Below are 26,062 nucleotides of genomic sequence, written 5' to 3'. Positions count from 1 at the left end.
TTATCAAAGCCAATTCATTAAAATTCAAGAACTGAATTATGAATCACATTTAATACACAAAAACAGCTGGAAGAAATAAACACAACTCGATCTGCTGTTTGTCAAACCAGGATGACACTAATCTCGCATATTAACTCTTACAGACAAATCAAGCACATTAACAGTTTTCTCCAATATTTCTGCACCAGGGGAGAAAATTTGAAAGTAAAGACTAAAAACCATCACCAGGTTTGATCGTTTCCCTTATTTGGTTTGAGATTTCATCTTGAGTGTGGATGTACAAGTGTGTGTCAGAGTGTGGTCACAGTGGTTAGCACTGCCTCCTCACAACAAACTATATATCATCAAGTATACGAAACTAATTGTTGTCTACATTTATGGTTAAAATGTGTCTTAGTACTTAGAATGGTCGGTCAGACTAGTTTGCCTTTGGCTGTTTGTCTCTCGGGTGTTTGGCGTCCAGTGTTGTTTCTTGATCGTTTCTCTTCTCTGACCTAAAACTTTGTTCCCTCATCTCTCTCTGTCCTTCCCTTTTAAGTTTATTTTCTCACCAACCTTATTGCTTCTTGTTGATACAGAGGAAATAAGTGGTTTAAGTATAAATAACAGGAAGTGTGTGGCACAGTGTGACAGAAATAGACGTTTAGTACTTTCATAGAAAATTCTTTTATTGCGAGGAGAATCAGTTGAGTCTACACCGTTCTCACATGCAGCCTGAAACTCTGACTTCCACAGAGACATGATGCAATTGATGACAAAAAGATAATAATGACACATCCCCCACAGTCTGTATTTATTTCCCAACTTTACATCATTAACAGCACTGTAAAAACAAACTGGTGCAACTGCTGATGATCTCAATCGTGAAAAGCTGGTTTGTGTGTCAAACTCACAACATCACTTTTGATTGTTTTCATGTTATGTGGGACTGCTGACCAGTTCACTCCCTGAGTAACCGCCCACTATTCTGACTGGTAGAGAACGGTGGATCGACCTGTCCATGTGGTGACACAGTTAGCTTCGTAAGTATTTGTGCATCACGTTTTTTGTACTTTTGTCTCTGTAAACCATCACATTCAACTGTAAATATAACAACAATTAAGATGTGATTGAAGAGCAGACTTTAATTTGACGAAATTTCCCCGTGTGCCTCATTTCCATTTTAGTATCAGCTTAAATTCACCTCCACTAACTGTGCTCTGAACTGGTTTAAACTCTGCATTGGGCTGAATGAACTGTGTTCAACTCTGTGCATGATACCACAGCATGGTATAACACATTATCTCAGGTCCATTGAGACACAATGCATTTCACTGCTGATGTGAACCGGTAGATAATCTGGCAGAAGTCTAAGACCCCCGAACAGACGAATACTGTCACAAAAATGTGAGACTTTCATCTAAATAGCTTGGTTTAAATCCCGAAACCCAAAAGTAATCACATGATTCCTTGCTAATTTTTAACAATTTTACAACAAACATGTTCCTCACAGAGCTGATCTTTTTTTCATTTTCATTTTGCCTGATAAGTGGAGGATCTACTTCACCAGTCTGTGTGGTTCGGTCACGGTCAGGTTGTCTGGACACTTGCTGAACTTCACAGCAGAATACTCACAGGCAGAGGAGCTGGGTTGGAGTATCACACTGCCAGCTTTTTCAGACCTCACTTGAAAGTTGATGGCAGCGTAATGTGGCGAGGCAGTGTGGTTTATGGGATTATTGGCACTGATGGAAATCGAGTTCACTGCATTTTCTGGGTTCTGGAGGTTCTCCTGTCTCTCGTCACAGATACAGTCCTTCAACAATAAGCAGAAAATGAGTTTATGTCTAAACACTATCCATAAAAATTGTTCCTATGTTGCCAGAAACAAAAAATATGCTTTTTTTTTTACAATTTTTTTCTACTATTCAGCCTTGAATAACCATCAGCTGACATTTTTTTGTCTTGTCGTGAAGTCTGAAATGATTCCAAAATTGACGTTTTGCAGACATTGGAGAGTTTACATTGTTGTCTAGACTCACGTCTTTATATTATGTTTATAATGAAAAAATAAAACAAACAGTTACAAGAAGAGTGAGAGATTATTGAAAGCTAAATCACTGGGGAGACTGAATCTCACAACCTTTTTCCACTACAACCTATTCCACTGACCTAACAGCACAGCAATTATAGTTTTATAATGTAACATGATGACTTGGAAAGTCCAAGTAAGCAAAGTTCACCATGTAATAAATAAGAATTTACAATAAACCTGCAGAAATGTCACAAACATTAAGAAACAACTTTAACATCCGTCTGTCGACTGTGTAGTTCTTGCTTCATAAGGAAGACGACAGAGCCTTTAGCTGTCAGGCCCCTCTTCTGTGAAACCAGATGAGGGCTGGATTAGGTGACCCTCAATCCTCTCCCAGTTATGCTGCAGTAGGTGTAGGCTGTGGGGGTGATTCCCATCATGCATTGAGTGTTTCTCCTTCAGTCAGCTTTCTCACTCACTATGTGTTTATACACTTCTTTGCACTGAATCATTACTTATTATTACTACTCATTGTAGTTCTCTTCCACAGCATGTCTTTTGTCCTGTCTCCCTCCCCTCACCCCCAACCAGCTGTAGCAGATGATCTCCTCTCCCTGACCATGGTTCTACTGGAAGTTTCTTCCTGTTAAAAGGGAGTTTGTCTTTCCTACTGTCGCCAAAGCGCTTGCTTATAAGGGGCCATCTCATTGTTGGGGTTTTCTCTCCATTACTGTAGGGCTTTATTTTAATATAAAGTGCCCTGAGGTGACTGCTGTTGTGATTTTCAATTCAACTCAGTTTTGATAAATAAAAGTAAAAAAAGAAATAATTTCATCACGAACCTCTTTGACATGACGTCCTGCTGCACCATTTCCTAAAATAGCAACCAAGCAGAATTATTTATTAGTAGTTCATAGTTTGGTTTTAATGTAAATCTGGTTTAACTACGAATTGCCAAAGACCATTAATTTAATGAAATAAAAAAGATATCTTGAAACTGCGAACACTCTTACGTTTGAAGATGAGGATCAGTGCTATCAGAAACAGCAGGAGCACAGCTACAGACACAGTAACACTGATGATAACCTCTAAGCCATCTGTAAAATAAAAGAAAGACCAAAGAGAAAATATTAACCCACAGGTTTGTTTTTTTTAACCATCCAGAAGGTCTCTGTTGAGGAATTTTACAAAAATAAAGTTTGAAAATATTAATAATGTAAAATACTCTAAAAAAAAAAAATTGAAAACACTGAAAACATTTCAGAGTGATACATTAAAAAAACAACATTTTTTCACAGCTTTTTATAAACTGGACCTCGACAAAATACTTAAAACATGTCTTACTTTATCCTTTAACGTCACAATAAAGTTATTTTAAAATGATCTTCAAATGTTTCTATTAAAAGAAAAATGTTTTGTTGCAAACATATTTATAATTTCTAGCATTCTAGCATGAGTGGAAAGGGGCTGTAGTTACTCCAGTCTTTAAAGGAGGCGAGCGTGACTTGATATGTAATTATCGTCCAGTTTCCATACTTTCTGTTCTTTCAAATGTGCTTGAGAAGGCTGTGGCAGCACAGTTAATTGATTACTTAGAGACTAATCAACTGCTTCATCCAATGCAGTTTGGTTTTAGACCAAAATTTTCCACAGAAATGGCAAATTGCTATTTTGTTGAAAATATTAAGTGTAATCTGGATAATGGTAAAGTTGTGGGTGCAGTGTTCCCTGACCAAAAATAGGCTTTTGACACTGTCAGCCACGACATACTTCTTTCCAAGTTGATAAAATGTGACTTTGCAAAGCAAGCAGTTGATTGGTTTGAGTCCTATCTTCACAAAAGAGAGCAGTGTGTGAGGGTTGATAAAGAAAAGTCATCCATGTTGGAAAACAGAATGGGTATTCCCCAATGATCTGTACTTGGCCCATTGCTATTTAATCAATCAATCAATCAAAGCTTTATTTGCCACATGCAGGTTGTCCTGCAGTGAAATGCCCCCCCCCCCCCCCCCCCCCCCCCCGACCTTACACAACACAGACATCACATGGGGATACAAGTTGGAGATCGGTAGCATTACAGAAAAACACTGAAATGTACACTACAATGGGAAAGTACAAGAGGGAAAAAAAGAGACCTCTACTCATGCTGTGCTTCCATGGTAGGACAGCACGAGAACAGGAAACAAAAAAACTCCTCTGCACAAAAAGCACATAATTGTCCACAGCACAACATTGTGAAAGACATGACAAGCCACAGGGGTGGGTGGGGGGTGAGGAGTAATCCGAAGCGAACACAGCAGCCGCCCTGCACAGCGCTACCATTCCAGCGCGGCACACAGCCCCGCCGTGTTCCCCCGCAGGAATCAAGCATCAAAGGCGTTTGGAAAGGGAGGGGGATGAGTGTGTGCTTATCAGTGTAAGTGTATGTGTGCGTGTCCATAGTTCAGCTGAGACAGTGTCCTTCGCCCTGCCAGGCTAAGTAAACAGTCTACCAGCCAACCCAGGTGGCCTGCATGGAATGGGAAGGAACAAACTAAACGCGGGGCCGACCGTGGCTCAGGGGGTTGGGAAGCGCATCTGTAACCGGAAGGTCGCTGGTTCGATCCCTGGGCTCTCTGTCCTGGTCGTTGTGTCCTTGGGCAAGACACTTTACCCTACCTCCTACTGGTGTTGGCCAGAGGGGCCGATGGCGCGATATGGCAGCCTTGGAGAGCCGCGAGCTTCGCCATACTTGCGTTCTGTGATGTTGTCATTTCTTGTGCTCAAGGAGCCGATTTCTGAGAACTCACGGCAGTGTGCCTCCCCGAGATGTCATCCAATTTGCGCCCAGAGATGTTATTCTGGGCTAGCCCTTTCGAGATGTATCCAGTCTGCAGTCAGAGATCTTATTCTGAGTATTCACAGCAGCCGTAGCCTCTCCAAGATCTTATCCGTGCTGCACTCAATGAGCCCATTTTGAGAAACTCATGCCTCTTCCCATCGTTCCAATCCCAGCGGGCAGCCCTGTGGGGGTTTGAACAGCCGGTTCCGCTTTCTTAATTCTTCGATAAGTCAGGGCCAAGCCAGCTCCGATCAGCAAGAACCCTGTTATCATGGTTCCGAACAGGTAGATATCTTCAGCACTCAGGCTCACCCGAGCCCAAACTTCTCGTTGAGAAAGGGGTGTCAATTGCATTTAGGGAGCAGTTGATCCAATCCATAATTCCTCTTTTAGGTTTTAGAGAACAGACTGTGAGAGAATGTTCCAGGGAAAAGTAGTAAAAAACACGAGACAAGACAAGGACATAAGCAGGGAAGATAAGGGAGAGGAGAGGAGAAAAGTGCGACCGCCTTCGCTGAGAGCCAAACGAGAAAGTTTGTTTATAAATGATTTGCCTGCCAGTTGTCCAAAAGCTAGCTGCCAACTTTATGCAGATGATGCAGTTATACACGTACCAGCTAAGTCACCTGGTGAAGCAGCAGACACCTTATCGACACATCTAAATGATGTCCAACAATGGCTGGAACATAATCATCTTGTATTGAATAAAGAAAAAAACAGTTTCTATGTGTTTTTCTATTAGGAAACTAAGTTCATCTGATGATTTTAAAATCAAGTTAAGGAACAAAGAAATAAAAAAGGTCAAAGATTTTAAGTTTCTGGGAATAATTTTAGATTCACATCTTAAATTTGACAAGCATGTAAAGAAGATTTCTAAGACGGTCAACGCTAATCTGAATTGTTTTAAGTTGATTCGGCACTATATACCTAGTTCAGAGGCTCAGTTATTTATGCATTCTATGATATTCTCTCATTTTTCATATTGTATGACAGTTTGGACCCAGGCAACACCATCTATAATTCAGCCTGTGGTGTCCTTATATAACCAATCTTTAAAAATAATGGATAAAAACTCTGTTCGGTGGCATCACTGTCACATTTTAAAGAAATATAATCTACTTAGTTTTAGGAGTTTTAATCATTTATGTTTTCTTAAATTAGTCTTTAAATGTATAAATAGGATGGATACATCCAGAGACAAGATAGTAATCGCAAGGTGAACGGCAACTGCAAGCTATTATATTGCAATATATTTACAGATAAAACCAGCAAGTGAAATAGACTGATTGACATTGCGTACAACACAGAGAGCCTCATTCTGACACTGTTGTGTCTCCCTTCCCAATTGAATGGCAAATGCAAGAGGGGATTCAAAGGATAAAACATGGACTAATATAAGATCTATTTGGTCAGTCAGCTTTTTCCATAAAGGCGTTGCCATCTGTGGAACACACTTCCAACCAAAATCAAATTGATTACAGACATCAGATCCTTTACATTGAAGGTTAAAGTTTGGTTAAAAGGAAATCAGAGATGTAGCCATTTTAACTAATTTTAATATTATTTTTAATTTATTGTCTATTAACTGTAATTGTATTTATGATGTCATTTGGTTTTATGAAAGTGTATGCTTTATTGTAAAATGTATCTATTTAGATTGTAAGCCCAACAAGGGACAATTGTTGACAATTAGCAATAGCTATAAACTTATGTGCGTTACATCAGCTTCATGTTTGTACTTGGACTATGTTAAACTGCACTGTCCCTTTTAAATAAATAAATTCAAATTCAAGTTCATTTTTGCAGTATCGGGAGTAAAGTCCCTGCCTTCTGTGTTCTTATCGTAAAGCTCTTCAGTAACATGGAACTTCTTCATTTACATCTGCACTATAACATGTAGTATTTTAGTCATGCCCTGATATAAAATTGAAACATAAGAGGGTGAAGATGTGAATTACTCACCTTTAACCTCTAGATGTATTTGTTGAAGAGAAAACTCTTTGTCACCTGATTTCACTCCACACCAGTAGACTCCAGCATCCTGTGAGGACACATGACTGATGGAAATGCTGCTGCTGGTGTTTGTTGACATGATTCTCCAGTTTGGCTGCGGAGAAGGGCTTTTTGGTAAAACGTTCTGACAAGTGGAGTTATCCTCTTTGCAGAAAAAAGCGGGCTTGTATTTTCCATCAGGAGAATCACAGGTGATGGTGGTGTTATTATTTCTGTATGCAGTTTGATTAAATGGTTTGGGGCACCCATCTTTATCTAAAGGGAAAAAAGAAAACCAAGATAAAACACAGTAAAGTGTGTATCAGATATTTTACTCTTCATTACATTTATCTTATTTAACATTGCAAATAAAGTTTCTTTTATGGGACCAAAAAACCCACAACTTCGTACCAACTTCAAATTCTGTGTCTTTGGATTGTTTTCCGTTGCTGTCGGCATTATTAAGCTCCTTGACGATCAACTTGCCAGGGTTTATTTTGTTTTTTTGAGGAAGATTAACAACTTTTTCCATTTGAAATCTTCCATTTGTTTTTTGATTGAAGATGAATTTAACCCACTCTCCTTCGCAGGGTGCTGCTTCTGACATCCGCTCACAACCTAAAGACAAATATTCACATCATGTCAGATGTCAAAAGTCACACACAGTTATTTATTTTAATGTCTCTTATTACATTTGTTTTAAATGGCCAGTTTGATCTAAATTAGTTAGATTAATATGAATGCATAATTATGGTGTATGACAAAACATACAAGTGTTTTATTTCTTCTTGTTCAGTTTCATTCTTTGTGAACAATTTTGAAATGTTGTGTTTTTGTGTTGTAGCCGTGCCTTTTAGCTCGATATATAACAAATGAATTGCAAAATGTCTGTCAAGGTTCTCAGTCATCCAGGTCATTGTAGTATAAGGAGTTTGGAAAGAAAAGCGTCTGGACTTTTCTTGAAGATGTTTCATCCGAGAAGCTTCTTCAGTTCTAAGCCAAGCTTCATTTGAAAGCCTGATGCTTAGCCTCGTCCACCCCAGCTGTAAAACTCAGAAACCAGTCTTACTTGTTATCATCTATCGTCCACCTGGGCCTAACACAGAGTTTCTGTCTGATTTCTCAGACTTTTTATCTGATTTAGTTCTGAGCTCAGATAAAATAATTATTGTGGGTGATTTCAACATCCATGTAGATGCAAAAAATGACAGCCTCAACATGGCAACATTTGGTTTCTCTTCATTGGCTTCCTGTTAAATCCAGAATTGAATTCAAAATCCTGCTCCTCACATACAAGGTCTTAAATAATCAGACCCCATCTTATCTTAATGACCTTGTAGTACCATATCACCCTATTAGAGCACTTCGCTCTCGCTCTGCAGGCCTACTTGTTGTTCCTAGAGTATTTAAAAGTAGAATGGGAGGCAGAGCCTTCAGTTTTCAGGCCCCTCTTCTGTGGAACCAGCTTCCAGTTTGGATTCTGGAGACAGACACTATCTCTACTTTTAAGATTAGGCTTCAAACTTTCCTTTTTGCTAAAGCATATAGTTAGGGCTGGACCAGGTGACCCTGAATCCTCCCTTAGTTATGCTGCAATAGACGTAGGCTGCCGGGGGATTCCCATGATGCATTGAGTTTTTCCTTTCCAGTCACCTTTCTCACTCACTGTGTGTTAACAGACCTCTCTGTATTGAATCATATCTGTTATTAACCTCTGTCTCTCTTCCACAGCATGTCTTTATCCTGTCTTCCTTCTCTCACTCCAGCCGGTCACAGCAGATGGCCCCGCCCCTCCCTGAGCCTGGTTCTGCCGGAGGTTTCTTCCTGTTAAAAGGAAGTTTTTCCTTCCCACTGTCGCCAAAGTGCTTGCTCATAGGGGGTCATATGATTGTTGGGTTTTTCTCTGTATCTATTATTATAGGATATACTGTACAATATAAATATATATTTGAGGCGATTGTTGTTGTGATTTGGTATAAATAAATTTGAATTGAATTGAATTGAGTTCTAAGAGCAAATGGTGGAGTCCCAGATTTTAAGCCCTATGGGAGTGTCCGCAAGGAGGTCATGGACACCTTATTGATCCTCTACCTAATCACGTGAGCCATGGTGTGAAAATGAGTGTGGGTCAAACTCCAGACGCTTTTCTTTCTAAGCTTCTTAGACTATTCTCTGCAAAATGATTTAATAAATTAATTTATGATACTGAAAATTTGCTTTGAAGATTCACAGTTACTGTTTTATATTTCCGAAAAAAAGCACAATAATAAAAGTTTTATTGTCTAACACATAAAAACAACTGAACTGTCTCTTTACTGAGAGGGATTTTATTCTCTCAGTATTTTAATCTGTCTGCATGAACGCATGCTTCTGTAAACTCATATAGTTATCAGTTATAAACACAGTACAGAAGCACATCACTGAAACTGTACTGACTATATAGAAAACTGTACTGGAGGCAAAAATGTATGTTGTAATAAATGTTTCCATAACATGATGTCATAACAGTATAGCAGCGACTAGCATGTAATACCAGATATGATGTGGTAGAAACCTTTTACCTGCCATCAGTGAGAGGATGAATAGCAACAACTTCATCTGTTGTTTTTGGATGCTCATCTTCAAATCTTGATTGTCTCCTGAGCTCGACTGATGTTAGTGAATTTCTGTCTGTCCTCACCCTGTTTTACTTTTAAAAAGAACTCCTCCCACCTTCATATCTCATTACTTTGCGTCAGTAAACTAGATGTGGTTTGAGTTTAAATTAACAGGAAGTCCACAAAACAGGAATAGCAGTTCAGAAAATGACTTTATGAGTTGTAACATGAAGTAAAGGCTTTTTTTGTTTGTTTTGGGGGATTTTTTTAGTTGAAATCTTTATTTAGTTTTTAACTGATACAGTTTTTACTGGGGCGTGGGAGAAATGAAGACAGTGGTGGTGATGACTAAATAGAAATTAGGAAAAGAAGCTGACTCATGCTTCGCTGTCTTTATATATTTTTAATAGTGTTGCATCATCAATTTAAAATAACAGGATATGACTCACATGATTTTGCAGTACAGTCTATACTAGAATGACTCTGAAATATTTGTGTTGTAAATATGCTTTTAAAAACAGAATTCAGTGATTTTCACAGCTGTTTAAAACCTGTGTTGCATCACATCTTTTCATGTTCAGCAGGCAGGATAGGACCCAAACACAAGAGGGGAAAACTGAGAGAGGCAACTTTACTGCTGTAGGTATTTCAACACTAAAAAAATCAGAAAGCATAACCAAAAACTAGGAACAGACTCTGAACTAGCATTGAGAAAACACACACAGCATACGTGTTGGGAATAACGCCGTTACTTTTTTCAGTAATGAGTAATCTAACTAATTACTATTCCTATCATTACAACGCCGTTACCGTTACTAACAAGAAAATGCGGTCGCGTTACTATTGTGATCAGTTTACGGCACCTTATATCAGATGTAGCTGTAAGTAATCTGGGCGCTACAGCTTTAAGCAGCTGTGCGCGCTCCGGATGGCAATCACTTTCTGGCAGGGATCTCTTTTTGGCACAACACCTGGAGCTAAGAGGGCAAAACAATCACATGAGTGCTGCTGCTTGGCTGAGGAAGAATAAAGTAGTCAGTGTAGTTCATGTGTTGTCTTGTGTAATTAGTGTGTAGTGTTGTGGATAGTTTTGTGTTGTGTGTCCGAACAATGAGGCGACTGCTGTCTCCAGGTAGAAACAGGAATGATAGATCTGCAGGTATCAGGCTGTGATGTTCTCCTTTAGTGGACATAAATTTTTGGAGTGGCACAAATAATTTGTGTGGCATCTTATTGAATGTAGAACAGCTGATTGTTATGTAAATAGTTTGAAATGGTTATAAAAAAAGGGTAAAAGGTAAATGGCTGCAAATAACTTTGTGGTTTGCAAAACTTGTGCATATGATTTTAAAATTGACCATTTATATTTGCATTTAAAGTTATGAAATGTGATTCATTAAACATGTTTGTGGTTGTTACAGTAAAAAATATAAGTTTCTACTCTGATTTTTTATGGCAGCAGCTACTAAGTTTTAATATTACTCTTATTACTCTTTTTGTGTCACAAAATAAACTTTTAAGATATTTTCAGGCAAGAATGCAGCTGTGTAAACTTCAAATATCTTCTCGGTTTATCAAGATATCACATATTTGCAAAAGTGCTCCGAAGTGCTCCTTGATAGCTAGCCGGGAGCTCGAGGGTCACTAGAGCTGTAGGGAACAGCGAACTCCCTGCACATCGTTTTCAGGCCCCACGCAGTCTTTCGCTACTCAGTGTTTCCCCCTCTTGGTGTCCTCTGCCTTGTTTAGTTATGAACCAGTAGTTTTGCCCTTCTGCATTCTGTTGTGTCTGAAATAAGTCAAATCACCAAATACATTAATTATTTTGTCTCAATAAACAATGTTCAGTTCTTCCAAGCGATCTCTTTTTTTTTTGAAGTGTATATACACAGTCAGAAATAGGGGTACGGAAGGGGTACATTACTGTGCCCCAAGGTACAAAAATGACATTAATACAGTCTAAGGACAAATATTGGACCTCGGGGTAACTATCTGTACCTTTTTTAGCGTCTGAAAGGTACATACATGTTCCTTAATTGTGAAAAGTACTTATTTGTACCCATTCTTTCAAAAGATAAAGTACAGGTTGATTAAGCTCTTTTTGATTAGAGGTTTTTTTTTTTTTATTCTTTTTGACAGTAATTTATTTGCAACTGTATTGATATAAGCATATATTTTAGTGTTTTTATTTTTTATTATTTTCATTGCTGTTGCTGTTTTTGTATTCCCTGAACCCCCCCCCCCCCCCCCCTTATTTTTAAGCTGCTTTAAGAACAATGAATTTATTTGAAAGAAAAAAAAGTAAAAATGCATTTAAAAAATTTTTTAAGAGAGTGTTTTTTTTAAAGTATAACTATTTGGATGAATTGCAAAAAAGCACCCTTATTGAACTCGGAGTGCGAGTTGAGCCCATCCTCACAACATCAAACAAAAAGTAGAAGAAGAAACTCAACGAATAGCTGGTGGATTCTAGAATTTTCTGTAAATGCAGCAGGTGCCATTTTGTTTTATCAACGGAGGGAGATGGATTACGAACTTGCAAGTCCTGGTGTGCTCTGTTCACTTTCAACCGAGGAACTCTTAACAAAAATACAAGAGTGGGGCTTAGATGTCACCGAAGCTGAAGCTCAGCATTTCAGAGGTAAGTTTTATTTAAAGAAAAATGTAGCGTAATTACTAATTATTGGTTTAGCCTAGCTTAACGTATATTAGCAATTTAGCTAGTTTCGGCACTCTCTTAGCTCAAATTATGTCTTTTTACAAACGTTTTTACAAACGTTTCATGTGTAAAGTTGAGGTCACAGTTCTGAAAAATGTGTACACATAGTATTTGTATAAGTTTGAACTTATATATGTGGTTCGGCCACAGTCTATGGGTTCGGTAACCCCTGCGCAGCGGAACGGCGCGAAATTTGATTCCCTGGTAGCTGAATGCAGTTTACCGTTAGTGTATTAATGGTTTAATAAAATCACGTTTTTACATCCATTCCAAGGCCATCAACACACATGGGCGGCTGAATATAACGTCTAAAGGAAATATCTTAACACCGCACTTGTTTAAAATATAACAAGGGTGTCGCAGCTGGGGTTTGATAGTCGCGTTTTAAGCAATGTGGGAACTTTTTCAGCATGTAATCTGAGCTTGTAATACGGTCCTGCGGGTGTTATCGCTATAAGTAATCGGTCTGAAAGAACAGACGGCAGAAACTGTCGGAAATCTGGAGAAAGGAGTCACCTTAGTAGTGAATATTAACAAATTACAGCATTCTAGTCTTTTTTTTTCTTCCAAACTTGAAAGGGCACAAAAGCATGCTCAGACTCTGCTCTCCTGTGTCCAGTAGTCCCAAACAAACATCTAAATTTAAAAATGAAAACTTTGCATATCAAGAGGATTCACTCTAAAGATTTGCTTTATTTTATTTAATTTACTGATTTTTTTAAATGAATATTTCTTTGAACTGAAAGAAGTTGTACAAAAGGTTTTAATGTGTGTGATATACGGTTTTTACCCATGTAAAAATGTGGTGATAAATATTCTTACATGGAATTTAGAGTTTGTACTACCATTTATCTTGCAGACAATGAGGTTGATGGTGACACAGTTGACTGCGGTCTTACTGAGACTATGGTTGCATACCTTTTCCAAGGATCCTTCAAAAAGCAGGTTAAATTCAACCAATTTGTGTCAAGGATGAAGGAATCTTCAGTGACACTGACTCTACAGACTGTCTCTCCAGAAGACTGGCAACCATCTACTTCGTCAACTTCAATAAGGTATTTTCTTATTTATAATGAAGTTAGTATGTCTGAAACATACATGTTGGCTGTTATGCACTTTTAGGATTTAGTTAATATGATCATTGTTTCTACCATATGTATTGTTACTGTAGTGTTTTATACTTCAATTCATGCAATAAAAACAAACGCTTAACTGTTTTCACAGCAATGAAAATACTTTGAGACTACCAGCGTCTTTTGAAATTCCAAGATTTCCCAAAAATCTCCAACTAAAACTGGACAACAAAGAACCGTGCCATAAAAATCCAAGGGACAGACACACAATAATCAGAGTTCTATATGAAGCTGTGGCACAGTATACTATGTAAGTTAATCAGGGTAATGTTAGCTTGTTGCTTTAGAAAAAGCTGAATCTGTCATATTGAAAATAAACGCTACATTACTAAGAAACAATAACTGACACTTGATAAAGTTTGTTTGTCAGCAGTTGCTCTAACACTTATGTTTCTTCTGATATTACAGGTATCCCACAAATTCTGAATATGTGCAAGTTGTGAAGACGCTGGTAATGAAGTATCCTTTCCTCAAGGATCATGAGGGAAATGGTTATGTAAGTTAAATTTAAAATTTGCATAAGGTTCCTTCAAGATTACAAAGTAAAAGTGAAGCTTTTTTCAATCTTGTTTTGTTAGTAAGACAATCTGTAGCCTCTCAGTAGGTTTGTATGAAGTATGTTTACTGATTCTTTGTTGGGTGTATTTTGTGTAGATTGTTTTTACAGTAACTTATGTTTCTGTTCAACAAGCACACATGGCATATGTCTTTGAGACGTAAATTCAAATCAGAGCGGGCACCACTAGTCGACAGTGAGGCAGTGAGGCGTTGTAAGGAGAAGTTTGGTTCTACGAGGAGAGGGCAGCCTAATAAATGTCAATGAACAAGTCAGAGAAATGTTTGTCAGGTTGGTGTGAGGGACATCTTGAGCTATAAAATGTTCTTGCCTCTGTTATTACATCTAAAACTAAGGATTAGGGATGCAACTGTACCCCTTTTTTTTCAAACCGAAACAATACCAATACTTGGATTAGAGCACTTGCTAATACAAAGTACCAGTGCTAATACTTCTACCTCACAAAGTATTATTAATTAGAAGGCGCTAAAAGAGGGTGAACTAGATTTAAAAAAAAAACAAAACATTTTAAATATGACTCCAAAACTAAAATTTCAAGTTAACAATTAAGATTTTATGTGAAATTATTTCAGAGTTTCCATATTTTAAATATTGGTTCATGGTATCGGTTAACTTTAACCGATACGAGTTCTTTGTGATGCACAGATCGTGTCAGCTCTAATTGTATATTTAGTCTTATGTTGGGTTTCTAATCTGTTTTGACTTTCTCTTCTCACTCTTGCTTTCTTTCAAGGGACCATGCGTCCAAGGAGAGGATTTATTATCCATAGACGCCCACTTAAAGGTCTTACAGTGCCAATATCAGAAGATGCAACCAGATACGATGGTGGTTCATAACCGTGTGCAGCAAACGTTTGCTTGGCGGCAGAAAGAAATTGCAAATGGTATGCCTGTGGAGGATGTGTTGAAGAAGTACCCCTTCTTAGGGATGCCTACTGGTGTAAGTCAGAAAGCTGGATTGAACTTGGAAATAGCTGTCACATTTAACATGTTTATAGTAGTAAATTTTATTTGCCCTTGACCTTGTTTTCTTCATCTGTCCCTCTTTCCTTTTTTCGTATGTTCATGTAACTTCTTACAGTATTGTTGTTAAATTCTATAAAAACAATAATTATGCAGCACCATACATAATTAATATCAACTTTAGATTATTTCATTTTCATACACTGTTATTTTGTACTGAAAATGAATTTTTTTACTTGTAGCTGTGCAACGAACTCGGGTGGATCCAACCAACAACGGGTAATGTAAGCCAGCGATTTCGTGAAGGGCTCTCATGTGTTGCAGCAAAGGTGATTGACCTTACACAAGGGAAAACCCCACTCTACCAGCTCTACCTTGATGCAAGAGAGGAGCTCTCACTGATGACCTACCGGGTATTTGCTTGCTTGCTTTTTTTTTTTTTTTTTTTACTTCAAGGCTTCCATTTTATATAATTTTTATAGGTAACTGGAAATGCCAGATAAAATGCATGGGTGATCTTGTGTTGTTTTTGGGTTTTTTTGGCAGATCTTGACACAAGGGCTGCACTTTTATTCCTGCCATACGTCTTCAAGGAGAAACTGGATCTCTTTGTCATACTTGGAGAGGTGTGTGTATTAAAATATTTAGTCTATATAAAAGGAAAACAAATGTATCTTTTGTTAAGAGACTAATATATTGCTTTCCTCTACCTTCTCTTTTGACTTCAAAGGTTCATCCTAAAACCCCCTATCCAACTGTTCAGCTACTTCATGAAGACTGGAAACCAGTGTTCTCCAGAAGCGCTCCAAACATTGTGAAGTTGGATGGCAGTGAAGTGTGCAGAAGCTCGTGTATTTTTGAAGGAATCATCTCTTCTTTCTGCTTGTATTTTGTCTTCAACCTTGCTTATCCAAAACATCTGAAGAACACCCTGATTTTTCTCCAAAAGTACATTGTGAAAATAGATGAGGGTGAGGACCGGCCTCTGCCAATCACAGTCACCAGACAAATAAATCTTCTGTATTGACCACCATGCCTCAGCCATATCAGTGCTCCAAATGTGGCAGAAGAACCTTTAGTTTGACAAAGCTTATTCAGCACATAGGACTTATTCATTCCCATGATGCCAATTTTGATATAACCTGTGGACTCAGTGACTGCTGTTCTTCCTTCAAAAAATATGAATCTTTCAGACGACATGTGTATAGGAAACACAGAGAACAGGTGTTGTGTTAATATTGACACAATGTGGGTCTTTTGTGGAAAAATTCTCATTCCTCTGTTATATGACAACCATTTTCATTCATACAGTGTTAGAGTTGATAGTGAATGGACGTTGCTAAAACCTGGACAGGAAATTGATGTTGCAGCTTATGACACATACTCTGTTGATAACAGTTTGTATGTAACAGTTAAGCAATGTATTTAAGAAGGTAATAAATGTGACAAGTATTTTTGACTTTATCTTCAATTTTTCAAATCTTGAGAGGAAAAATATAGGAAATCTGTGTGTAGATACTGAACCTTTAGAAAGACATTTTTGTACTCCTTTTAAGGGTTCTTTTTTGTACTTTATACTAAGGGTACAATTTTGCCCTTTAAAGTACAGGTTTGACGTGTAAAAGGTACAAATTACAAGGGTACAAATCAGTACCCACAGTTTAGGGTACAGAACGGTACCTTAGAGGGTACCACCCCAGTGACAAGCCATTGTACCCCTATAGGTACATTTCTGTACTTTAATTTCTGAGTGTGTAGTCTTGTCTCCCCTTTGACCTCCTGTTAGACTCTAATGTTGATTTCATTGCTGGGATCTCTAAAACCTGCTTTATGGAATTGCTTGTTTTTCTGTTTTGCCACAGATTTTTAGGTTGTGTTTTCTGAGGCAACCAAGAGCTCAATGCTGCCATCTACTGTATCCGCTGCTCATTAAAAACCTGATTAAAAGGAGAATAGTAACAAACTGACAAATTGATTCTAATATCACAGACAGAATACTCGTGCAGTTCGTGTTTTCTTAATGAAATGTATGACAAATATAAAACTGACAAACAGTTGTTGAATAAACATGATAAATTATCCCCCCGATTAAAACTGGTCACATTATAACTCATAAAACTGCACCGTAGACAGACGGACAGCTTCCAGGCGGTTTCTATGTACAGCAGGGGTAAATTATCTCTTACAAAGCAAAAACACTGATGTAAACAATATGTCCGATACACACAGCACCGTGGATATATTTAAGCATGAAAATATTGAAGTCAAGCAAACTGTTTAACTACTACTGCACACATTTTCGTGGTACATGCTGGAAATGATTTAACATCATTTACTGACTGATACAAAAAATGTATTTTTCATTGCTTAGAGGAAACATTGTGCAACAACAGTATATATATAAACATAACTCATAGATCATAACACAACTGAAAGCAATAAAAACAATAGAAAGTGTTGGAGAGTTCTGTGCTGTAAAACAGAGGTGCACATTGCACTTCAGACACATCACTTTTTTGTTTCTGTGCACACAGGAATCCTCATCTTTACTCTTGATTCAATTCACTTTGACTTTTATAGTCCAAGGGCGTAGATTTGGTTTTGGCATTGGTGGGGACGGATGATTCAACCACCAAACCCTGCCCTGTTTGTTCTTTTTTTCCCCTTTCTGTCTTTGCTTCTTGATAACAAAAGGAGAAATATACTTGCCTACATATGCTATTCTATACTTTTAAACCATTTAAAATTACAATTCATAGTTTTGGTTACATGGTTACATACGATCTTAGACTGAAGTGGGACAAAGAACATAGGAGTGGTATATACATACATGCATATATATATATGTGTGTGTGTGTGTGTGTGTGTGTGTGTGCGTGTGTGTGTGTGTGTGTGTGTGTGTGTGTGTGTATTACATATGGCTCCCTTAAAAAGTTCCCTTTATCACACAAGGGCAATGGAAAGAAGGAAAAAACATTTTTTTTAACATTCAAAATGAAAACACAGCATGAAACCTGAAAAAAACCCTCTATATCTTCTTACACTCACATGTACTCTTTTATTTACAGTTTGTCATTTTAATTACACTTACAATGGCAGCTTCACACATCATCTGGTCCTGTGACCATGTGTCAGAACAGGATGCCCCACCGTCCTAATACTGCTCGACAGTGACTCGAACATCTTATAGGACTGAAATTTGATACTTTTTCCAACACTCTGATTGGTTGGCTCAGTTCATTTCACATGTACTGGGCATGTTGTTGCCCAGCAGCAATGCTGTGCTGTAGAGAGTTAAGTTATAAATAACAGCTAATTCTTTTGATATATTATTATTCAATCCAGATGCTTAGGATACTTTCACATTCCTTGTGGTTAAAGTCAGTGGCTCTAAGTGTGGATGTTGTGTATCGTACCACAGTGTGGTACAAAAGCACTTGACCTCTTTGTTGGCTTCTCCTCCTGTGAAAGAGGCAGGTCCGTATCTTCCTGATAGGCTTTAATAATTATCTTCACAGGGAAATAAAATCTAAGATCTCAGAACAGATCAGCACCAAAACACCATCACAAAATCACTGTGACTCAAACACTAAATACATTATTTTTATTCATAAATCTGTTATATTCTTTAAATAAATGATCTCATTTTCTTAGCTTGTTGACCGTTGAGTAGAGCGGCTCCTCAGTCGGCGGGTACAGTTGGGTGTCACTCGAGTCAGTTCGACATTTGGGAAACTTCACAGTAGAATATTCACAGGCAGAGTAGCCGAGTCTGACTGTCTCAGCAGCAGCTTTATCGGAGTTTTGAAAGTTAATGGTAGCATAATGTGTTGAGGGCACAGGGTTTGGAGAGCTGACGGTGGCATAAATTGTGTTTGTTGCATTTTCTGAGTCTGGCAGCTGGAGGCGCTCCTGTATCTCCTCATAGGTACAGTCCTTCACGGGAAGAATGAGAAATTTATTTATTTTTTAAGCAGTGTATTTGATTTCTTTACTGAAGTAATATGATCATTATTTTTGGTCATGTGAGAGAACTCTGACTACACAACTGTTGTGTGTGGAAATAACATTTACATGTCTATTTATGGTGAAGTCTTTGCTTTCTTTAAATCCATAAACTTCATTTCACTTCTCAAATATCACGTTGTGTGTCTCCTATATGATATATTTAACTGACATTTGTTATTGTAACAACCATCGATTTATACAGGAAAACAATGACTACTAACAAGGTTGGCTAAACTTTTGCATCCCACTGTAGATTTCGGGACATGTATTCTGTAATCTGTAGTGGAATACATTTTAAATGTAACCTTCCCAACACTGGCTATGCTGAGTTGGTTATGTCTAAGGTAAGACAGCAAACTAAAAACTAATGACCATGAGCTGTGACTGCAGATGAAAGAACGAGGTTAAAACTGTTCCTGATCAGTGACATGCTGCCAACAGCGCCTCCTTCATGTGAACATGCTGACACCTAGACTGGGAAAGTGAAGCCAGATAAAGAAAAGAGATCCTATGCACGGTGAACTTTGGATGAACACACTGGGAAGAAAACGAGGTTTTGATCCTGTTTGCTGCAGAAGTGTTGCACAGTAAAACTACACCGCACACCAGCAAGACAAAAAAAGCAACATTTCCACACAAACCTCTTTGGTACGGCATGCTGCTGCACCATTTCCTGTGTTTTTTGAACGTGAAAATCCTGTTAAACAGAAAACAAAGACAGCAAAACATAAACGAGCAGTTTATGTTTTGGATTTAAGTGGACATTTACAAAGATTATCAGCTTTAATGAAGTAATGTCAGGATACTTTTGCTGCTGTGTTTTTAGACAGTGTGAGATAAGGAAGTACATGAATGTGGTTTGTGGGTACAAATGAGCATATCTAGTAATGTTGTGCAAACAAACAGTAACTTACGTTTATAGATTAGGATCATCAGTATCACAAAAAGCAGCACAGCCACACAGACGATCACAGAAATGATGGCCTCAGAGACGCCTCACAAATAAAACGGAAACATATTCAGCATCAGTTAAAAAGAAAACGTTTGCGACGCACACATTTCTATGCTGAGGAATTTAAAGTGAATTTTACTTAAATGAAAAAGTAAAAACTAAAACAAACTAAAAGTCCTCTCTCACCACGTCTCCCAGCAGCTGCAGCTGCAGCTGTAGTCATTGCTGTAGTCGTCGCTGTAGTTGATGAAATGGTAGACGTGGATGTTGTTGGTGATCCTGAAAGAAAAATGAAGGTCAAGGAAGTTGTACTTATGAAAATGTTTGAAATTTTTATTGATTTTTATTTTAGTTAGTTTGATAAATAAGACAAAATGTGTCGGTTTAAAGGTTTATTTTCTTCTTTTTTGATCCTTCTGTTAAAACAAGGACCTTAATAATACATTTTAATCCCAAATTTGTGTCAGTAGTTATTAAAATTGACCTGATCCAACTTTTACCTATGGTTTATTGTCACAGAGACAAAAACACACAATTAATGCAGCAGAAATTAACTGCATGAATATAACCGATTAATGCTGCATTTATTTGAATTTAGCATCCTGCTAATGTTCATAGCTTGACATCACACTTTCATAGCTCATTGGGACACTTAGAACCGTTGATAATGATTCTTCACACTTGTGTAAATGTCTATCTTTCCTTTAAGCCCTGATCTCGAAGCTGGAACCGCAGATTTTTAGCTTTGGTTGATAATTTTCAGACATCACAACTCAAAGGGAGGAGCAGGAAATGAAAACAAATGCAGCAGCATTGCTGTAGGTACTCTGTATGCTTGGTAGTCTGTTTTAGAGTAATGGGACTGACTTCTAAAAGTGGCTGATGAAACCATACAGAGCCTGTTAAACTGATTCTTTCGCAGCATATACAGGACTCACTGCAGGTCTCACAGGTCTGCAATCAGAGCAGACTGAAAGTTGTGGAAGCACACAGATTTAAGATTCTGTGTAGTTATTTTAAAGTTAATGTTAAATCATTTTAGTTGTACAATCTCAGTCCTTAATGACACAAAAGGTTATCAGCTGAACACGCCCACATTACTGTCTTAAAGCTCTTTCTGTATCAAACCACTTCCTCTCATGTAACGTTTTCCTGGTTTGCTTCTTTACATAAAATTAAAGGGTTTATTGAGTTTTTATTATCAGATATCAGAAGTCTTCACTTTCGAAGACTTTTTATTGGCTGAAATTTAACAGGACAAACGTATGTTGTTATTATAGAAAAAGTTTATGTGAATTATTACTGCTCTGTAATATCCTGTACATTGTGAACATGTCAGATAACACCCACAGAATAAAACAGCGTGACTCACCTACAGTCAGGATCAGTCTGTTGCAGATTTGTTGGTTGTCGTTTTTCGCTCGACACCAGTATGTCCCGCTGTCATCTGCTGTTACATTTCTTATTGTAACAGTAATATTTGTCCTGTCTTTATCATTTATGTAAAACTTCTTGTTCTTATCAGGCTCATTGGTCGTTACTAGAGTTTGACATATAGATGGATCGTCTCCCTTACAGATTGATTTTGAAGGTGAGGCCTTCTCTTTGCATTTACACCAGTATGAGAAGTTCTGACCAGCAGCTGGTGATCTTGTGAAATTAGTAATATCTGTAGAAAACAGAAGAACGCAAGTACTTGAAAACACTGTATTTAGGCACGCCTTTAAATAAAACGGAAACTGCAACAACTGGAAGACATTACGAGAGTTACTCACGTTCCACATTCAGTTGTATTTTTTGGAGCGCGACCTCTTTTTTAAATTTCACTCCACACCAGTAGACACCTTCATCCTGTGAGGACACGTTACTGATGGACAGGCTGAAGTTTCTGTTTGTCTTTGTGAAAGTGAATCTGCTGTTTGACTGTTGAGGAGATTCTACCATGTTCTCACAGACAGAGTTATTGTCTTTGCAGAAAAAAAATGGTTTGTTGTCTCCTTCATAATCACATTTGATCGTGGTTTTAGTTGTTCTGTACGCAATTTGATTAAATTGCTTCAGGCATACGCTTTTCACTACAAAGGAAAAAAGGTAGATTGAGCAAATAATCAAATGAAATACATTAAGGTGTATGTCATATGAGTTATCCAAATTATTGTATTTGAAGTTGTAAATCATTTAATTTTCATTAAATTTGCCTTTTACTGTTAAATGCAACTTTAACTTATTAAAAATGAAGACTTGGAGGAGAAAATCATTTAGTAATTAGACTTGTTAGACTTTTGCTTTCAGGCTGGAGAAAAAAAGTAAAACTAAACTAATTTTGTGTGTTTCTTACATTTGACATTTTTAAATTAAAATAAGCAAAACTTTAGATATAAGATGACTGGATTTTCAAAAATGAAATTCTTACCAGACGGTTTCTCTTTGCCAGATGAATTCTTGCACATTTTCTTATAGGATTCCTCACTTTTAAGTTCCCTGAAGACCGCCTTTGGGATTTGGTTGCTTTCATACTTTACATAATGTGTTTCTTTAGTTTTTAGTGTCTTGCAGGTGACTTCAACCTCTGTTCTGCATTCATTCTGTTGTGACATCTCACAGGCTGAGGACAGATATTTACTTCACCTCAGTCACTTAAAATAAATCAGGTTCAAACAAAACTCTAAAGACACGTTCTAACACAGTCTGTCTGCATTAGTACATCAATAAGATTAATTAATACCATATTATTTGATATTATCATATATCAATAATAAAAACAATAAATCTGAACTTTGGCAACTGTATTTGGACTTAATTCCATCTTTTTCTATAATTGTGATGAGGCCAAAACATGTCTGCTGTGACTTTTATTGCATATTTTTAATTAGCTGGATAATTCAAACCTCCAGGAGCGTCACTCACTTTTAATTTTACTTTCACTCCTGCATTACAATAAAGTGCAGAAAATCATAACGTATTATCTGGTTATAGCTTATGTTTGTTAAGTTGAAAAATGTGCCGTGGTTAAAAAAGTGGAGCAGTGAGTCTGTTAAGCTCATGTTCAAGATATTCAAAGAGAGCTGTAGCTATACCAGCCCACAGGATGTACTGATTCAAGCTACTTGCTTAAGATGCAGTAACAGATCTCTCTGTCTCTAATATCAGTAATAAAGCCATAGTTATAGTTTTTACCTGTCAGCAGGAACATAATGAGCAGGAAACTGCTTTTCATGTTGTTGGTCCTGAATGCTGAAGTCATCTTTAAGAAATTGAAACTCTGAGTTCTTCTTTTCATGTCTGGGGTGATGTGGTTGTGTGCACAGCCGTGTTTCCTCAGTTTATATTTTGGGCAAACTAAAAGTAACCCTGCCCCCATCTTCCTCTTCCTCGCCGTGTTTCTGCCTCAACCTAACACTCTCCACGAACTCCTGATTACTCCTCACCTGCTACTGTTGACCAGACTGCATGAAAGACAAACTGCTTGAGTGCTGTAGTTTTATGTCATGATACACTGTGTGTGGCAGGCAAAGACACACACAGCTAGAGCGAGATCACAAAAAAGTTAAAAATGTGAAGACATGAAGACAACGCACATTATTCTAACAGACAGGAAGCAGCACGTGTGGCTGGTGTTAATCAGCACTTCCCCTTTCAGGGGTGTGACCTCTCGTCTGCTCTTCTCCCTCTACACAAACGACTGCAGTTCAGTTTGCAGCCGTGACATGACAGTCATCTGACTCATTAGCAATGAGTTTGCATACAGTCGTGGGTTGAACAGCTGGCCTTGTGGTGCAGTTAGAGATGATTATGCTCAGAACTCGAAGAGAGATGACAGGAGGAGCCGTTGTCCCCCATGAAGTTACTTAACAGCGCTGTCTGCTGTGGAAACCTTCAGGTTTCTGGGATCCACAGTGTCCTAGTAAAATATACTGCAATAATCCAGTCTGCTCGTCCATCACTGCATAATTTGGATCAGCCATAAAACAGGACAGTGAGCTCTATAGAAAGAAATTATTGAAGCAGACTTGCCCTCAATTCAAATCCAGTCAGGAAACAGGCAGGCAAAATCATCGCAGAGCCCTCACACCAGGTTCTGTCCAACTCCTCTGCTCTGGCAGGTGCTACGCCAAAACCAGCAGACTTCTGTATGGGTCCTTGCACCATTCCATCATAACTATACTATACGTTCATTGTTTATAAAATTAAGTGCAGGATTGGCATATTTGATAAGGCTGATGCAGTCTGATTAAGCGTCACAGGTTTTACAGCAGCTGGGGGAAGGAGACACAGGTGGGCACGTTCAGACAGTGAGACAGGGTAAGAAGCCAAACGCAGAATGTGAAGAAGTTTTAACAAATAACCATTAATGACATTGGAAAACATGAAACATGAATTTAATTAAATAAATAAGAAAATAAAGCCCAAAGTAAACAAAGAGAAAACATCTAATAATAAGCAAGAATGCAAAGCTCCAAAGAACTAAAAACCAGGGACGACAGCAGACGTGGAGAGAGTTTTTATTACAAAAAATGTGTTTTTCAGGACAAGCAGGGTCATGGTGTCCTACTGTATTTATAAATCTTAAACAACAATTAAACTAAAATTGTTGTTTATAGATTTCAGTCTGACAGCACCATCCTCTGTAAATATGTTGTATTGTATGTTAAGTCTTGATGTATTCAGATGCATTGGTGCAAGCACTAAATATTGTTTTTTAGTCTTTAAACACATACAATTTGTAATAAACCGAGAAGACCACACGAGATGCAAATGCAAAACTTTTTTAATAGCATCATCAGAAGCTTTTTTAAATTTTCCAAATCAACTACAATACAAACTGTAACTGAGAAAGAAAAGAACAAAATAAAAAGGTACAATCATTAATATGATGATGAAGAAGAATTGCTTAATTAAAAACATGAATGGTTTCATCCTGGGAGGAAACACATCCCATGGGGGTTGTGTCAGGATGGGGATAAAAAAAAATGGCAATGTACTTTGGAAACCCTTTGTAACAAAGGAGCAGCTGAAAGTAGCATCGACTGAACCTGACGTCATGGCGACCATGCACAAAAAACAGAAACAAAGGTAAAAAAAAAAAAAGCTGCGAACAGGCAAGTAAAAGTGCACATTTGGGAAGTAACAAATGAATAATAATTTTAAAAATAGCATAAAAAGGTTCCTGGTGCAGCTCTAATTGTCACGGTTCTGGGTCATTGTGACCCAGCTTTTTCTGTTTTTCTAAATATATGATTTGTTTGGGTTTTTGAGTTGTGCTGGTTTGATTTGGTATTAAGGGTTATTCTTAGTTTTGTTCTCTTTACTTTATTTGGTGTTCTGGCCTTCAGTTTAAGTCACTGTCTTCTCTGTTTTGTGTCATATTCTTCATGTCTCTCTCAGTGTCAAGTTTGGGTCCTTTTTTCCTGCCTGCCTGCCACACAGCCAACCATGACACTAAGGCTACGTTCACACTGCAGGCGAAAGCGCATCACGATACATATCCGATGTTTTAGGAAGCGACTGCTGTTTGACGGTCATGTCGCATTAAATCCGTCTTTTACGTCACTGACACAAGACAGACGCTAATTATCAGCCCCGGAGAAGACACCACGAACGCTTCCTGGCCATCCAGTGTAGATGTCAGTGAAACTGTTGGGAAGACAACGTGAACATTTTCTTTGTACTGTATAATCTGCAGATTCTGACAGAAATCTGCAGCTATCCTTTGAAGCAGCGCTCCTCTAAAACAGGAATAAGGATCATTATTAGGTTATTTACATTATTATGTAAATAACAAAATAACTTAAAGTAAAAATTGGGAAACGTAAAGTCCGAAGTCTTTATATTAAGGCCATCAGTCAAACAATATTGTTTGCTCTGGGTCTAACCAGAGCGCGTTGTGTGTGACGTCTTCTTTTGCGCATGCGGCCGCTTTGAGCGTTCACACTAGAGCGCGTTTGCTGTCGCATTTTATTTGTAGTGTGAACGAGCAGACAAAAAAATCGGATTTGATCAAAAAATCGGAATTGAGCATCAAGACCTGCAGTTTGAACGTAGCCTAATATCTTTCAGTAGATTTGCTGGTTTGGATCAACAGTGGGGGGCAGATGCCTGCTCTGTCCTTGCTTGTCCAGGTAACTGTGGGTGGCAAACACACCATGTCTTCCCTTTTCTGGCCTATAATAGGCTTGCATTTTTTAATATAGTGCTGTGAAAAAGTATTCTGCCATCTTTCTGATTTTTTTTTCTATTCTTTTAATGTTTTTTTGCATATTTTTTACATCTTACATTTTTCAGATCA

General features: G+C 37.8%; 2 protein-coding genes and 1 pseudogene across 3 annotated transcripts; 1 reads left to right on the top strand and 2 right to left on the bottom strand.

The window, feature by feature from the left end:
• Positions 1-781: 781 nt before the first annotated feature.
• Positions 782-9,527, bottom strand: LOC145428815 (uncharacterized). The gene is made up of 6 exons (XM_080301555.1): positions 9,389-9,527; positions 7,239-7,445; positions 6,798-7,103; positions 3,028-3,111; positions 2,857-2,888; positions 782-1,795 (listed from the first exon to the last, which is right to left on the bottom strand). Exons 1-6 carry the CDS (start codon positions 9,444-9,446, stop codon positions 1,538-1,540), a joined length of 945 nt encoding a protein of 314 aa, XP_080157681.1. The 5' UTR covers positions 9,447-9,527; the 3' UTR covers positions 782-1,537.
• A 1,788-nt stretch (positions 9,528-11,315) lies between these two features.
• LOC113018308 (sterile alpha motif domain-containing protein 3-like) lies at positions 11,316-16,275 on the top strand (annotated as a pseudogene). Its single transcript, XR_013909137.1, has 9 exons — positions 11,316-12,065; positions 13,003-13,198; positions 13,368-13,526; positions 13,685-13,772; positions 13,968-14,123; positions 14,587-14,793; positions 15,059-15,229; positions 15,363-15,442; positions 15,547-16,275. The product of XR_013909137.1 is annotated as a sterile alpha motif domain-containing protein 3-like (transcript).
• A 2,123-nt stretch (positions 16,276-18,398) lies between these two features.
• LOC113021631 (uncharacterized) lies at positions 18,399-23,083 on the bottom strand. The gene is made up of 8 exons (XM_026166332.2): positions 22,954-23,083; positions 22,190-22,381; positions 21,552-21,851; positions 21,149-21,445; positions 19,963-20,055; positions 19,739-19,819; positions 19,466-19,521; positions 18,399-18,752 (listed from the first exon to the last, which is right to left on the bottom strand). Exons 1-8 carry the CDS (start codon positions 23,054-23,056, stop codon positions 18,459-18,461), a joined length of 1,416 nt encoding a protein of 471 aa, XP_026022117.2. The 5' UTR covers positions 23,057-23,083; the 3' UTR covers positions 18,399-18,458.
• Between the last annotated feature and the right edge of the window lie 2,979 nt (positions 23,084-26,062).

Source organism: Astatotilapia calliptera, chromosome 5 (assembly GCF_964374335.1).
Source record: "Astatotilapia calliptera chromosome 5, fAstCal68.1, whole genome shotgun sequence".
In the NCBI taxonomy this organism is placed as follows: domain Eukaryota; kingdom Metazoa; phylum Chordata; class Actinopteri; order Cichliformes; family Cichlidae; genus Astatotilapia; species Astatotilapia calliptera.
The sequence above is the reverse complement of the archived record's forward strand: the minus strand, read 5'-3'. Positions and strand labels throughout refer to the sequence as shown.

Bases quoted from the DNA above. Each gene is read 5' to 3' on its own strand.
- LOC113021631 (XM_026166332.2), bottom strand. From the start codon at position 23,056: ATGAAAAGAAGAACTCAGAGTTTCAATTTCTTAAAGATGACTTCAGCA. The intron at 22,382-22,953 runs GTAAAAACTATA...ATCTGTCCTCAG, and splicing joins CATTATGTTCCTGCTGACAG to CCTGTGAGATGTCACAACAG. The intron at 19,820-19,962 runs GTGAGAGAGGAC...TTTATTTGTGAG, and splicing joins TGCAGCTGCTGGGAGACGTG to GCGTCTCTGAGGCCATCATT.
- LOC145428815 (XM_080301555.1), bottom strand. From the start codon at position 9,446: ATGAGCATCCAAAAACAACAGATGAAGTTGTTGCTATTCATCCTCTCA. The intron at 7,104-7,238 runs GTACGAAGTTGT...TTTTCCCTTTAG, and splicing joins AGACACAGAATTTGAAGTTG to ATAAAGATGGGTGCCCCAAA. The intron at 3,112-6,797 runs GTGAGTAATTCA...TTTATTTTACAG, and splicing joins AATACATCTAGAGGTTAAAG to ATGGCTTAGAGGTTATCATC.